The 15701-nt window shown below is 35.9% G+C and overlaps 1 protein-coding gene across 1 annotated transcript; it reads left to right on the top strand.

Moving 5' to 3' along the window:
* The first annotated feature begins 53 nt into the window (after window positions 1-53).
* Window positions 54-15150, top strand: LOC113667209 (nuclear pore complex protein Nup133). The gene is made up of 38 exons (XM_027183009.2): window positions 54-230; window positions 650-768; window positions 1426-1529; window positions 1887-2117; window positions 2272-2331; window positions 2860-2970; window positions 3269-3318; window positions 3457-3535; window positions 3810-3869; window positions 4351-4409; window positions 4519-4589; window positions 4711-4784; window positions 5424-5523; window positions 5754-5822; window positions 6148-6226; window positions 6915-6951; window positions 7054-7164; window positions 7389-7518; window positions 8188-8297; window positions 8380-8486; window positions 8647-8749; window positions 9526-9645; window positions 10309-10411; window positions 10643-10686; window positions 10802-10849; window positions 11064-11146; window positions 11291-11373; window positions 11609-11742; window positions 11933-11972; window positions 12146-12270; window positions 12556-12615; window positions 12938-13004; window positions 13401-13462; window positions 13756-13812; window positions 14007-14087; window positions 14263-14336; window positions 14420-14505; window positions 14715-15150. The coding sequence occupies exons 1-38, from the start codon at window positions 142-144 to the stop codon at window positions 14864-14866; spliced, it is 3372 nt and encodes a 1123-aa protein (XP_027038810.2). The 5' UTR covers window positions 54-141; the 3' UTR covers window positions 14867-15150.
* The last annotated feature ends 551 nt before the right edge of the window (window positions 15151-15701 follow it).

Genomic DNA, 15701 nt, shown 5'->3' on the forward strand with positions numbered 1-15701 from the left:
CTGGGATTTCAACATAATGCTTTCAGCCAATGAATGCCTAGAGCCGGTCTTCTATGTTTTGGCGCGAGACTCATTCAAAATGGCGGACGAGGTCTAACAGTGCGAAGTTCTTAGCAAAGAAGACGATATACATTTACCATTATGGCTAGTCCTTGGTCTAAGGGAAGTCCTTTTACTCCGCGCCACTCCCTAAATTACTCATTTCTTGGGGACTCGGCTACAACCCCGAGGTGAGTTGTGTAGATTGTAGACTGCTAAATCTCACATGGATTTTTTTCGTAGCTGTTTTCGGTTGTGGGCTCGTTGCATGGGCAAATCTTCACTCGATGCTTCGATTAAAACTCTGCGTTTGAAATAACAAGGTATCACCTGGTCAGAAACACAACAAATTTTTAGTACCTTGTACCCTAGCTGTGCAGCGACATTGAGGAAAACGTTTCAACACTTCATTAGTATAATAATGTAATAACAAATCTTCCAGTAAATGCGGAAGAAATTGTACAGCTACATGTAGTAATGCTTAAAATGAGTTCATTGCTTTCGTCGAAATGCTGTTTGGGATATATTTTAAGTGGAAGTAAATTGAATTCCTGTTTAGGTGTATATTAAGTAGTTAACTTACCATATAATTTTGTATTACCTGTTCCAGAAGTCAACAAAAAGTTCCATTGACTTCCCAATTATTGGAGGAAACTGATCAGCGCAGGGTAGAAACATTTGGTCCTCCTTTGCCAGTTCAGATCAGTGAGAAACTCACAAACCAAGATAGTAAGTTTACAATCATGTTATAGGCCTATGATCAAACACATGATTTATCATAAAGAGAACCATATAACCCCATACTATTCGAAAACAAAGCAGTAGTTTCAAGGAAATCTATCATTTTTGCCATTGTTTTCTTCATCCAAGAACTGTATGCTGAGTGAAGTATGGGACTGTGCAGAAATATTGTGAACTGATCTACTGATAGACAGACACCAATTTCACCTTACAAAAGACAAAAGGGATGTAACCCCTTTGAACTGACTGTCAATAATTTTAAGTGATTGTTATAGTCAGTTAGGCCATACTTCAGACTCTTTTTTCAAACACTTATATGTACTGAAAACCCTTTATAATCCTAATTTCAGTTTCCACATTCTCTCTACTCCTCTTTCCATGTTTCCTTTGTTACTGACTAAGAGAATGTATTTAACAATTAAAGCCTTTAGGTTGATGATCACTTCTTATGATCGTAATGACTGAATGATCATGATCAGTAGTATTGTCAGAGAAATTTGGTGCTGGTCATTGTTGGGGTTTTAAGGGTTAAATTTAAGGTACCATGTTCTTGGAATTGATGGAGGGGGACTATTTGAAGATAAACATCACTGAGTGGAAAATGCTAATTGCATTACTTATAATTCAGCTGGGTGTTCTTTGCAGGTAACCAGCACACAACTGTCAGGATTGATCAGTCAGGCTGGGCATGGCTTGTCTCTGGCAGAAAGTTATTTATTTGGCGTTTTATTCCAGCAGCTGGAACAAAGGTTTGGAAAAAATTATAGTTAAATAATTCTTTACCCTTTATAAGATACATAGCTTAGTGGTCCAATACTGTACTGATGGTTAGGCATGTTTGAAGAAGTATTTTTATGTACCTTGCTCACTTAAATGCTTTAATGTGGAGCAGAATCTTTCAAAATCCAAAGTATTCATGTGGCAGAGTTAAATATTTTTAACTGGTTCTGTTACTGAAAAACAACTTTGCTGGTGACATATATCACATGAGAAAGTCTGGAGCATTTCTCATGAAATATGTGGTTGAAATGAATTTTTATTCTGCTAATACTGCCTGCCATTGACAATTTTATCTGAGATATTATGTTGGATATTATTATTGATAGGGAGTATTTTTCAAGGAATTGACATTGCCAGCCTCAGAGTTATATCATGTGGCAGACCTTATATGTGTTATAAGTCCCGCTGGAGATAGTAAATTGTCATCAGTATCAGTGATGGCAGTTTCCCCTGAAGGACTCGTGCGATACTGGCCTAGTCTTACTCATGACAGTAACACAGTGGATGTTGACACAGATTTGATTGGATCAAAATGTCATTCACTCACAGCTTTTCAGGTAATGGTTAATGCCAAGTCTTTGATGGCTATTCTGTGAACAGGATTCTATTTTTAAGTATGTTTATTGTATTTTGGTTCATTTATTTACTGCTCAGCTTTCTTAAAGTTATACAGTTCTAGAAATGCAAATTCCCTTTGTTTTATTCTTCTAGCCCTATGGATGTATCCTACTGACCACCACAAATGAGTTATTACTGCTGACTGGTTTACAGGTAAGACACATGTAGTCATCTTTATTTTTAATGTACTGAGGGAGGGGGTAGCCTTTGGTTGGTAAATGAATAGCCTCTCCTGGACAGCTGATCAATTTATCTGAATAGCATTACCCAGACAGGTGATTATCAGATAAAGTACATTTTCTTCCATGTAGATTCTGTTGTGTCTAAAAACATCTCTAAATTGTGGGATGGCTATTTTGAAAATAAGTGTTTCTGTATCACCAGCATTTTTGACAGGGTGATTGTGACAAGTTATGATCCTTGACCAATAAAAGTGCAAGCTTCTTTGTTTCACTTGAGAAAATGATGACATCTGCCATGAAGATATTAATAAATCTGTAGGTGTTTAGTCATATCATAAACAAGTTATTGGAGAATTATATACCATAGTGATGATATTTTTAAGTACAGTTACTAGAGAGAAGAGAATTTTAAAATTCACATGCTATTCATCACTGGTTTGTAATTCATACACCAACCAGTTATAATTAACTTCAAGGCAATTTCATAATTTTCCTGTAGAAGACTGTCAAGTGTCAGAACCTGAATGCCTCCAGTGGAGTTTTCACAGACTTGGGCCGTCGTATGACTTCTTTTATATTTGGTTCTCAGCCTGCTAGTCAAAGAGTGACAGTAAGTTTTGGAGAAAACTAGTGAGTAACTATGTAATATCATTATTTGAACTTCTTATAAAGCTGTTACAAGTGAAATATTCTGAAAATTCAACAGGTAAAAGGATTATTCCAGCAGTTTAAGAATTTAATTTACCTGCCATGCTTAAAATAAAAGAGAACATTGAATTTTATCAGATTGCTGAATGAGCCTACATCTGATTTTCATTTTCATGTTTTGCTTTATTTAATAAAGTAATAATGCTCTGAGAAAGATTCATGACCAGTTTAAAGTTATTTTGTTCTTTTAAATCCCTCAGAATTGGCAGAAAGTCCTTGCCAGTAGCAACCATACAACTGATAACTCCAGGTAGTTCATAGAAAATGACATTTTTTAAAAATTTACAGGCTGTAGGGGAATTTGATGAATAAATATGTTTCACTGGTTCTTTCCCAGTATACTGTTAACTATGATTTCATCGATAATAATATTAATGTATTTTTCCAGGGAGCTTTACGTACTTAGTGAAAACCAGTTGTTTACATGGAATATTGTTCGAGTGAGACAGGGCAGTTTTAGTGAAAAGGTAAAAGGAAAAGAAGCATGTATATTCATCTGATTGGTATATTGCTTTAAAATTACTTTTTAAACACTTTTTCACACCAGAGATTTTAATCTTTTTAACTTGCCATGTTTCACAGATAAAAGCAACTGTTACTCAAAATTTTTCAATTAATTTCTGGTTTACCACTGACAGTGTTGTTATTATCTAGTCACTACTATTTTCATGAGCTTCTGGAAATTAGTGAAAACAAGTACTACTAGGGCACCTAAGGATGACTGTTCTTGTTGGTTCACAGCTTGTTGCTCAGGTGCAACTGGAAAACATGTTCAAAGCTGCTGTTATGAACACTCCAGAGGTAAGCTTACCAACACAGGTTGCACTAAATTTTATAGTAATTTGTGAAATGATAGAATTAACCCTTTAACTCCCAGAGGTGATTGATGAATAACTTCTCTCTCTAATATCCTTACATTATCAAGCAAACAGGTAATGAGAATACTCAAACTCATCAGCTAGGAGTTTTATTTCTTGATCAAACACCAAATTTCCATAACCAATTTCCACGGAAATGTATAGCAGTTAAAGGGAAGAAATATCAATAAGATCTTGGGAGTTAAAGGGATGAGGCCACAGTCACTTTTCCATTTGTGTACAGAATTTTATAGTGGACTTACAAAATGTAGATGGGGTATACGTAGGTAACAGGCATTCACAAGTTCATCAAAGCTGCCTCTCATTAGGTTTGGTAGTAAAAGAAGATGGGGTATGTTGAGTAATCTAATGAGATTTCAAATCTTGAACAATCACCACATTGTTAAAATGCATTTGTCTTTTAGGGTTATGGGAAATCAGCTGATGATATCATGGTCTGGTGTCTAGATGTAGTCCAAACAAGGTATGTTACTGCTTGTACATGATGTTTCGAGTGATGGAAATTGTCCTTTAGACTTTTTCCTTTGCCCTCACTTATCTTTTGTAGCAGTTTTTTTCCCTTCTCATTTCAGCTCTGGGATCCTTGTTTTAGCAGCTGTTGCTGTTAGAAAACCACAAAGCTCGCAGCTGTTTTATTTTCTTGGTAAGATAAAGTATTGTACACAATTAGATGTTGGTCTTTTAGTGTATTATGTATGATCAACAGCAGCTAATCACAAGCTTGTTTAAAATAATTTTCCATTAATGATTTTTTTTATCAAAAGGTGGTGTGAAAACTACTCCAGCCCCTGTTTCGCTGAGTAGCCTTACTGCCCTGTCATACAGTGTGCCATACATTGTAAGTTATTTCACTTATCATGCTGCTGTTCTCATTCTGTCTGATTATTTTACTTCTTGTTACTTCCTGCTCTTGATCACTCCTTAAATTTACTGCAGTATGGCCGAATATCGCACAAGACGTCATGTATACAAGATTATCCTTCAAGTGTTTTCCTTATTATCAAGAGAAATGTTACCACTTGATGGCCAGAAATGCTGCAGACTTTGGGATATAGATGGTTATTCTGTCAAATCATTTCTTAGCCTTCACAGATTAACATCAGTATGCATATTCTCCATACTGTTCTCTATACATTTCGTAATCTGCTGGCCAGGAGAATTTGTTGAACAATCAAGAGGTTCTTCAGTTGATGACCATTTCCTTTATTCTCATGACCTTAATGTTTGATTCATGGATGATACTGAAAGGAGAAATTAGATGCTGGTCACTCTCTGGGATAAAAGGGTGAAAGGATCAGTGTACCAAATAGTCATTGTAGTGAATTGGTTTTGCATCACTTGCAGTTATGGCTATAATGACATCTTAAGTAGCTTGGATGAAATTTGGTCAGTATTGACAAGTCTTTAAAGTATAGATTTAGTGAAATGGTAGAGAGTCACTGAATTGATATCAAATGACATGTTTTATCTACTTCAGGAGGCTCATGAAGACAAGCTACTGGATTTCAAATTGCTGCTCTCACAACAAAACTCATCTGCTTTTGTGTATAATTCAAACTCAATAATTTGTGTTTCAGGTATTGTACAGTCACAGTCATTGCAACTAGGTACTGAATTTATAGAAAAATGCTTCTATTGCAAGTTTGCATAGCATTCATGACAATACAAAACATCTGTATTGAATGTTATGTTTGCGTTTTTTTTCCTTCTCCTCTTACTAACTGTCCCATTTCTATCAACAATCCTTTTGAAAAATTGTTACCAGAGCAGGCTGTCTTTTTATGTTTGTGTTTTTATTTCTCTGCAGTCTCAGAAGCAAATGAGGTATTAAACAAAGTTGATCTCCAGTCTCCAGCTGACAGTATCTTGGGTGCAGGTAAAAAAGGCTTCCTATCTCCTCTAAGGCAACTGGAAGATTAACTTGTGTGGTATTACAATGATTTGTGACCTCAGCACATAGTAATTTGTTAATCATAGAATTAATTTCTCAGTCTTTTCCAGTGCCAAAAGAAAGTGATGTTAATTGATTAGCAATAATAAAGTTTTATCCATGGATTTAGGTCGGAACATCAGAATATGCTATTAATAAAAATGTAGACCATATTTAATGTTGATCTGCTATGTTATAAGATTCCAGTGAATATCGACTTTTAACAGCACTGTTCCCTATGTGATGCTCCTTGGCTTTGTTATCTTTGCAGGTTTATATCAAGGAAAACCATTATTTTTTTCTTCAAAGTATGGTGTTATTACTGTAGCTATAATGGAGGCTATATTAAGGTGGGTTTGATAATTATAAACCTAACATTCCACCACACTTCATGGTAATTTATTTCTATTTTACTAGGTTTAATTTAAGAAAAAAAATTCAAGGAGTTATATATCATTGGGTGTTATTGACATATTTATCATAAGTGGACATATTTTACTCTTATGGGAACTTAAAAAGAGAAAACACTTGGGTTTTGATCTCTTTTGAATTAGAGTATCTGTAGCTATCAACAGAAATGTCTGCCAACTAGCAAGTGTTGTTAACCCTTTAACTCCCAAGATCTGATTATAAATTCTCCCTTCTGGCTGCTACACATTTCTTTGCAAATTAATTGCAAGAATTTGGAGTAAGATCTAGATAACAACTTCTACCTCAGAAGTTTGAGTATTCTCATCATCTGCTTGCTGGATAATGTATTGAATATCGTAGGGAGAAGTTACATGTTAATCACTTCCAGGAGTTAAAGGGTTAAAGAGTTTAAATGGAATATCATGCATGGTCTAATGAAGTGGGTGGCAAGAGGAAGGCCATGTGTACAAGATGATCCTCCAGAGGAGCTTATTGACTGTATTCACATGATGTTACAACCGCATGATCAGTCAACAACTGTTTAAATTGTTTGAGGGGAGATATCAACTTTAACAACAATAACAATTGGTACTGTGCACATTATTTTCAATTACATTATATTTTCAGTGAGCAGATGGATTCTTCAAACATTCATTCATTAGAGGTTGGTGTTATTATTTCAAACAAAAAAAATAATGTTAAATATTTATTTGTAAAATTGTATTTATAGAATTGGTTTTAACTTTTTCTGTTGGCTTCCTTGCAGGTTACCCAGAAAACTGGTAACCTTTCACTTTCTGATGCATCCTTCCGAGATGGTGACAATCACCTCCAAAGACTAAAATCAGCTTTCCTGCTGTTCTGCCAAGGACATATTGTAAGTGTCATCATTAATGGATGATTTTTCTGCCAAAAAACAGGACATAAGATATCAGCTATGAGAATACAACTCCTAAAAAATCATTTTGAATTTTAACAATTGTGTTAATTTTGATAACAGATTTCTTTATTTAGGATTACCTTACAACCAGAAATATTGTTGGTTCCTTTAGGGTTAGTTATTTCAGTTACTGAACAATATTTCTGTTTAAAAAATGTTAGGCTGAGGCTCAGAGTATTTGTAGGATCTTGGATGGTGAAGAATTGGATAATGGTGTGGTAGCTCTTAGTGAGGAGATCATTGATGATTTCCCAGTCTCAGATCCTCGCTGGGCTGAATCTATTCCAGCAGGTTTGTGGCTCTGAAATTGTCATAGTGGGAACACTCCAATGACTCCCCTGTTTATCAAGCCTCCCTCTCTAACAGCCTTTCTAATAGCACTTAGCTCCCCCACCAATTGATGAGAACTTCAAGGATTCAGAATTCTAACCTATAACAACATAAGTTTCATGGCTTGATACAATGTAGTTTTATGGTCCAAAAAGAACTGTAAGTTGATCTGATGCAGGCCAGGCTTTCAGTAGCATTTGCCATAAGGAGTTACCAACAGTGAAATAGGCAACTATGCCTGGAAAAGGAGCCCTAAGGTGAATCCCAAACACAGGATACTAAACAGACGGCAGTAAGCATTCCAATGATATACATGAAAGAATTACTTGCGTTTGACTGGCTGAAAAAAAGTGTGGAATTTTCATGTAACACAAGTGCAAAATTGTAACATGAGTGCAAATTGCAAATAGTGCATGTGCAATTTGGTGTAAATAAGCACTCATAATTTCTTCAAAGACTACAAAGTGCACTCACAATTTTGTTGTCTTTGAAAAAGTTACTCATGTTTATTAACAACAAATTGCGCTGGACATCATATTGTTACCTACACTTGTAGGCAGCTGTAGACTGTCAATAACTGGCTTTTATTGAAAACCCTACTGATGTAAAGTCCCATTTTTTCCTCACTAGGTGGACTATCTGCCTCAACTTCACTGATCATTCTTCATCAGTTGGAAGACAAGTTAAAAGCTCATGTCTTCATGGTTGACTTTCTGAAGGGTGTTGGCCTGTGGGAAAAGGTTTGATAATAATCACCATTGCAATATTGTGAAATAAAAAATTGTGTGGGAAAACTTATCCAAAGTTAAATTTTCTTCACAGCTTGGAGTCTTTGAGTCAAAGGAGGGACAATTACTGACATGTCATCTCATCTGTGAACATGGCGAGAAGCTCAAAGCTGCTATAGCCTTGTGCAAGGTTGATAAAAAGTAAGGGTGTCTTTGCAGAATTGAATAATGTAAAACTAAGTAAAGGCTTAAATATTGGAGGATGCTATTTCAGCTGTTGTGCTTATTAATCAGACAATTTAATAGGTTCCATATTGCTTATATGATTCAGCGTGTTATAAAAACTGTCTTTTATAATCAGGTATCAAGGGGTAGTGGATGGGACTATTGGACTGGTGATGAAGAAACGGCGATTGAGATCACAAATTGAAGGTCTCACTGAACAAGATGTGTTCTTTAGAGAGGTGTGTTTTGCAGTAAAGTCATTTAACATACAATTCTGCAGTTTGCTAACTGCAACAACTTGCTGTTTATCAAGTACTTTTTCTTTTAAAATTCATCTTTTCAAGGTATTTTTATAAAATTGTTGTCACAATCAGGTAATGATTGATTGCTGCTGTAGCTCTTGTAACACCACCCTTGGAATTAGTTAGTCCTCTCTGTGCGTCCATACACATAAGGCCTTGGCCAGAGAACGCATATATTGATTTCTGTAGGTTGCTATTTAGTCAAGCTGCCTCCATGTCCAGCCCTCCATATCCTACATTTCCCTTTCCCTTAACTCTTTTGCTCCCAGAGGTGATTAACATGTAACTTCTCCCTATCGCATCTATACATTATCCAACAAACAGATAATGAGAATACTCAAACTTATCAAGGATAATTTATTACCATGATCTATCACCAAATTCCTGTCACTAATTTCCAAGGAAATGCATAGAAGTTAGAAGAGAGAATTCACTATCAAATCTTGGGAGTGAAAGGGTTAAGTTTCCTTGGAGTAGCCTCTTTTTCTTCGGCTGTGAGGAGTCCATCAGAGGCAACTCTGGGCTGGGCTGGACTGATGGTGGTATTCAGAGCAATTGGCCAAATCCTTGGAATGAAATTGTGGTTTTAAATCCATTTGCACAGGCAGTTTCCTGAATCCTGATTTCAAGCATCAACAGTTGAGCTTTAAGCTTTTATTTTGTGGAATGAGAACAATTTTGGTTGTTTTTCAGCTCTTTCCTTTGTCTGACAGGTGTCAAGGATCTCTGATATCTTCACATGTCTCCTGGAATATGAAGAACAGCTAATTTTAAAGCAGAAGTCATCTTCTTCTCAGCCACAAACTATTGCAGCAGTAAATACAGTATTGAAGGTGAGGATCTCAGATTGAAAAAGATATTTAACCCTTAAACTCCTTACAATACTGATACAAAAGGAAGCTAACATTTGGTCAGAAAAAAGAGAAATATCAATTAGGGGATTATTAGTTGATCCAATTTCAAATTCTCAGAACTATAAGCATTATAAAAGTTGTAAAGCAGACAGCTTTGAGAGTTACTTCTGAGATCTAGGTAGTACAAGGGTTCAATTATGCGTTTTAAAACCTTGTGCATGACTCAGTGATTAAGGACTTTGGATTTATTTTTGTTTTTTTGATAGTTCTTCCTCCCCATTGCTGTATGTTATGGGATCTGACCATTGACCTGTGTTTTTTCCATGTTTGTCTCGTGTTTTGGTTTCATATGCTATCCATAAAATGTTAATCTAGAAGATAGTGCATGTCAAGACGAGGAGCATGTTGCTCTGATGAAGGGCTAATGCTTGAAATGTCAGCTTTCAAACTCTTTACGGTGGCCAATTTACCTTATCAACTCAGTTGATAGGGTAAATTTAAGGTAATAAGGTAATTTCTAAATTACCCTGTTATGCTCTCCCACTGACACAGCACCACAGTTTCTTTAAAAACTTACCCCCTTTATTCATGTCAAGATGCTTTATACTTGAATGAATAAATTGAAATCTGTCCTATTTAAAGGAAATGCTGTTTGAAGCATGGCAATACAGGCAGGATCAGTTTGAAACTTATCAACCAAGCAATCCATTAACAGACATGAACTTTGAACATGTGCCTTGGACTGGTAAGTTAATCCTTTAACTTCTTGAATTTATCAACATGTCACTTCTCCCTATAATATCCATACGTTATCCAGCAAACAGGTAATGAGAATATTCAAACTTATCTAACTTAAAAGGTAATGTGTAGCAGCTAGAGAGGAGAATTAACAATCAGATCTTAGGAGGTAAGGGTAGTGACTTTTACAGGTATTAATTAATAATGAATTGATGTCTGAAAATTTAAACTTTTTTAGCAACAGCCGGACCAGATGGAATACGAGCAGTGCTCTTAAAACAGGTGAGTCTACGATTTTAAAATGATAATTTTTTGTTTTGTGTCTTCTTTTTTATTAATTTGTGTCATAAATTGTAATTTAAAGAAAATTTGAAAAAAAATTTCTCCTGTGCCACAGATCAAATTAACAGCTAAACAGGGAATGGGAGAGTTTGCTGATCAACAGGTTGGTACAAATTATGTGAACCTTGTTACAAACTTTTGCAGATGTGAATTTTTAATTTCTTATATATCTTAGCATTATCTTGTACGTTAATTGTGCAAGTATTTTGTTAATGACTGTCTTAATCCTGGGGAGGAAGAACAGTTCAGTTATTTTTGTAAGCGTCATTCCAGTGGTTTACAGCACTAAAATCGAGTTTGTTGTGTTTTATTGTCAGACAAAATCACTTCTCGTTCAACATATGGTAGATTTAGCTGATATTTTGCTGGATGGCTATGTCAAACAGCTGCAGTATTTACGGTAAATCTTTTTGTAGCAAGTATGTTAAAAATGCCCCTATCATTTTTTGTTCTCCATAACAAATGATCATATCCTCATAACCTGTTTTTTTGTTTTTGTACGGTTGTGTTTGTTGCAGTGTAAGTATTTGTAATTGAATTTCAGAAACTGTCCAGGAATGAAGAGTCGTTTTGATGAAGTCAATCAGGAGTTTGAACAAGACAGAAGGATTGTTATTTTACCATTAGGTAATGTTTTGATGCTGCTCTCCTGTCTTTCTGCTCGTGATGATAATAATGATTATAATAATAATAATAATAATAATAATAATAATAATAATAATAACAATGATAATAGTAATGATGGTAATAATAATAGTAATAATAAAAGTAATTATAATAATGATAATAACAACAACAACTATGATGATTTTTATAATAATTTTTGTGATAAGAATACTAACAGTCTTGTTGCTGTGCTCAGTTCATCAAGGTCAGAGGTCACACGCAGCGTCCCTTGCAGAGAAGTATCACGACTTTGGGGTTTTAATTGAACTGTGTGAAACATCTGGTGAACAAGGGACTCTGCAAAAGTACATGACACAGTTTACTGATCAGGTAGGTATGTCAATCAAACCTCCCTCAGAGAACGTAAATGACAGCTTAAATTCCAAGTGCGTTTTTTGCTGCAAACGCTGGAGTGAAAGCTGAACATTTTCAAGGCTGAAAAATCCAAAGGCACTGACCTATATGAAGAAATTCCAGTCTTTATTGACTTACGGATTCTCATGTTTGTTTTTGCTTTCAGGGCTTTTCAGATTACGTATTTAAGTGGTATATGGATAAAGGTATGGTAATAATGTATTTTAATGTGGCAGAGGATGTGATTTCTTAGATTAACTTTCACTCATCTCAAACCGGAAAATGTTTTCCTGCAAAACATAAAAAAACCATTCCAAAATAAAACGCCTACAAAAAATTGATCGCAAACGGTGGTTCAAAGACTAACTTCTTCTTCCAGGAGAGCGTCAAAAGTTGATGACGATACATGTACCTGAACAACAGAACGACGATTTATCGCGATTCCTTTCGTCCCATCACCATTTGTCGTGGCTCCATGACATTCACTTGAAGTCCTTCTATCAGGTGAGTTCCACATCACAATGTTAAAAGAATCAAACGTAATAAAAAAAGCTTTTAAAGGAAACCTATAGAGACTTGGACAGTTGTGTCTACGAGCTTGAGATTTCACAGTAGACGCACGCGAAACTGCGATTTTTTTTTTGCCGGGCAAAATGCAGTAGCCTTCAATTTAAAAGGGCGTAGTTTTGTACCCAGTAGAATTTCGTCTGCTCTGCGCACCTGAAAGTGACGTAACCTATACAGGATATTTGGTTTGATCCTGACTAAAACGAGATTCTTGTTTGTCAGGCACATAGAACTTTGAAGGCTTTGGCGAGTGAGGAGGCGTGTCATTTGGGGAAGAAAAAGGTGTACATTGAGTTTTTTGAGCGACTTTATTCATTCACGTTTGTGCAAGTTAACATACTTTTGGTAACCTCTAACATGAAGAAAATCTATCTTTTTCGCGTGACAACAAAAATTGCATACTTTGTTTTGTTTCTATTATTTGTTTTGTCCAATGAGCATTTTGTTATATACTTTAAATTCAACTTTGTACCTTGTATAAATCAGAACTAAAGATGACAGAAGAACTGTCGAAACACGTTTTTAAAAATGTCGTATATTTTCTTAAATTTCTCTCTTCTTTTTACAAAATGCGTTGTTGATGCATGTGGTTTTGCTTTTGCAGACACTGTTGAGTCTTAGTAAACTGGCTCTTTTAGCATCAGATGAAAACAATGACGCAGAGCTGGAAGGCAAGTGTCAGCCCACAATTGTATACGAACTTCATTTCTCTCTAGCTTGTGGAGAGCCTGGGCTCCCCCTCCCCAACCCTCTCCTCGCCGTTTTTCTTGCCGCTTTCCTTTTCGCCCCTTCGATTATAGCCTGTTCACAGGCTAATTTCCCTCTCACCCCACACACTATATGGCTTCCCAGATACGAGTTCAAAGGGCGTACTATGTATATGATTTTTAAAAATTACGCCATCGGGGTGCTGGATTGTATTTCTAGACAAATACTCAAGTTCTTGGTGTCCTCGTAAGATCCTTTTTTTTTTTCTCTGGGGATTATCATGTCAAGGGAGAGCTTCTTTCCAGTTGAGTAATGTTCTTTGTTTGTTTGATTTTTCGATTTTGTGTCTTTTTTTGTAGAAATAATCAACGAACATAAGATCATACTTCATCAAGAAACACTACCATCTGCGGTGCTACAGGCGAGATAGTTATTGCTAAGTCTCGTGTTTTACCTTATTTATGTGTCAGTGGTAGTTCTAAGTACTTGTGTCAGCAGTAGTTCTAAGTAGTCAGACAATTTGTTTCGTTTTCTAATAAAAATCTTGTTCACCTTTCGTTGGCTATTTTTTCTTTTTCTTGATATTAATTGGTTGTTTTGATAACACGCAAGGTTTAGTCAGTAACATGGAAAACTGCCATCAAGCGTACAGATGTTCGAAATTCAGTTTTCTTGTTTTGATTGTCATGAATTCTATTGTTGTTCTTCTCGTAGCAAGCTGGTTTGGACTTAGATTCCATGGCTCCCTTGTCACCATCAGAACTGATCGAGGTAAAGAAACTATAATTATAATTTCACAAAATTTTTGTTAGTTATTTATTTATGCTCGGAAATATTAAACTAACGATGTTTTACACAAGTGCGCAAAATTTTAAGTAGTTATTCAGGACTCAGGCCTAACAAAATATTGATCAAGTTTGCTTTTTTTTTAGGTATGACTTTTAACTCTTTATCTTTATTTGCAGCTCCATGTTGGAGATAAAAATACCGGAGCTAATGAGTACGATTTCAAAAATGCTCTGGATATCCTGCATCTTGCCGTACAGGTAATCTTTTTGAATACACTATTTTCCACACTCATCTAGACAATTGTTTCACTGTTAGCTTTAGAACTGTCAGAAGTAAATACATTATAGATCATCCTTCATCCTCAATTAGGCAAAACTTTTGAAAAATGTTAAAAATTTCAACATAAATTTTTGTGTTATAATCTTTCAACAGACTGGCGCTTATGATCAAGAGCAAGCCACAACCATGAAACTTTACATTTGGCGCAAAGCTCTACTGAGAGACGAGTAAGGTGTTATTTTTCTTTGAAGTCAGCTGTCCTGCGATCAGAAACCACTAAAAAGACTTGTTATTTTTTTTATGTGATCAGCTGGCCTTCGCTTCCTACGAAAGATCCCCTTATGACTGTTAGGAATACTATTTTCTTCAGAACTGTCGAACTGGCCTACAATCAAGGTGATGTTGCACATTTTCATGAAGAGTTTTGTTTCTTCATTCATTTGTTTATTGATTATTGAGAAGTGTGTTTAGTAATGTACATGCCAAGGAGGTGTGGTTACCTGGGCTGGCTGGGCTCCGGTTCGAAAGGTCTGGGTTTGAGGTCTGGCCTGGTTATTGTGTTCTTGTTCATTGTTGTTGATGTGATTATTGTCTTTGCTGTCTAGGTGTTGAACTCCAAGAGTTTATTCCTTCCCTGGAATCGCTGATTGGTGGAGAAGAATTGAAAAACACCGGTTTGTCTGAAAACGCGACATTTCATTTTCTCCTCAAATCTGGATACGAACGAATGGAAAGGGCTGCTGTTTTGTCATTATAAATGAACAACTGTTGTTACTTGTAGCAGACGGAAGAGCAGCCATTTAGCTTAGCCCAAAGTACTTTAGTTTATTTCCTAATAGTGCCTTCCGACTATGTTGAAAAACTTAAGCGCAGTAATCCCGAGAGTGACTCAGGCGAATTTGTCCTCACGATATCATGCATTTTCAAGTCGAAAAGTGATAAGAAGAAAGATATCTGCCAAGTGACTTTTGGATCTTAGGAGAAAAAAGTTTTATAACTGTAAAATAAATGTAGATAGCTTTTGTAAAGCTTCAAAGAGTAGTTAACGGTGGTAGTGCCTGTTTTCCTCTATCTAGTTTACTAGATCTGTTCTATATCCCTTCCCCCTCCCCACCAAAAAATCATTTATGACAACTTTTACAAGTTAGCTCTTCAGCTGCATATTAAAGCGCGCAATGTTACGTCTTAACAGTGTGGTGAAAGTGTTTTTGTGAGCGTAACATTCAGTGTTCGCACCGTACAAACGCTCGCGCTTGTTTTTCTATTCTTAATCGATAGCCGAACTTCACGAACTTTGGCGCTATTGTCGGCTGAACCAAACAATAAACTGCGTACGGAACTTACTTAACCTTCCCGCTATTGTGACCCGAAGTAAACAATTACTTGAAACAATTACTTGTTCTCGCGACTCATTCAATTTTCAACTTTACATAGTTAGCCGCCTATGTCACACAAACCAAAATTAGTACTGTTTACGCGACTCATCCAACATTTAAACTTACCAAACGTTCCTGCTATTGTCACCCAAACCAAACAATTACTTATTTGCGCGACTTAATCAACATTCGAGTTCTGCAAAACTTACCGCTTTC

Source organism: Pocillopora damicornis, chromosome 7, assembly GCF_964200805.1.
Source record: "Pocillopora damicornis chromosome 7, jaPocDami1.2, whole genome shotgun sequence".
Taxonomy (NCBI): domain Eukaryota; kingdom Metazoa; phylum Cnidaria; class Anthozoa; order Scleractinia; family Pocilloporidae; genus Pocillopora; species Pocillopora damicornis.

Coding starts and splice junctions, on each gene's coding strand:
- LOC113667209 (XM_027183009.2), top strand. CDS start 142: ATGGCTAGTCCTTGGTCTAAGGGAAGTCCTTTTACTCCGCGCCACTCC. Junction 769..1,425: donor GAAACTCACAAACCAAGATA/GTAAGTTTACAA, acceptor TGTTCTTTGCAG/GTAACCAGCACACAACTGTC. Junction 10,850..11,063: donor GAGAGTTTGCTGATCAACAG/GTTGGTACAAAT, acceptor TTTTATTGTCAG/ACAAAATCACTTCTCGTTCA.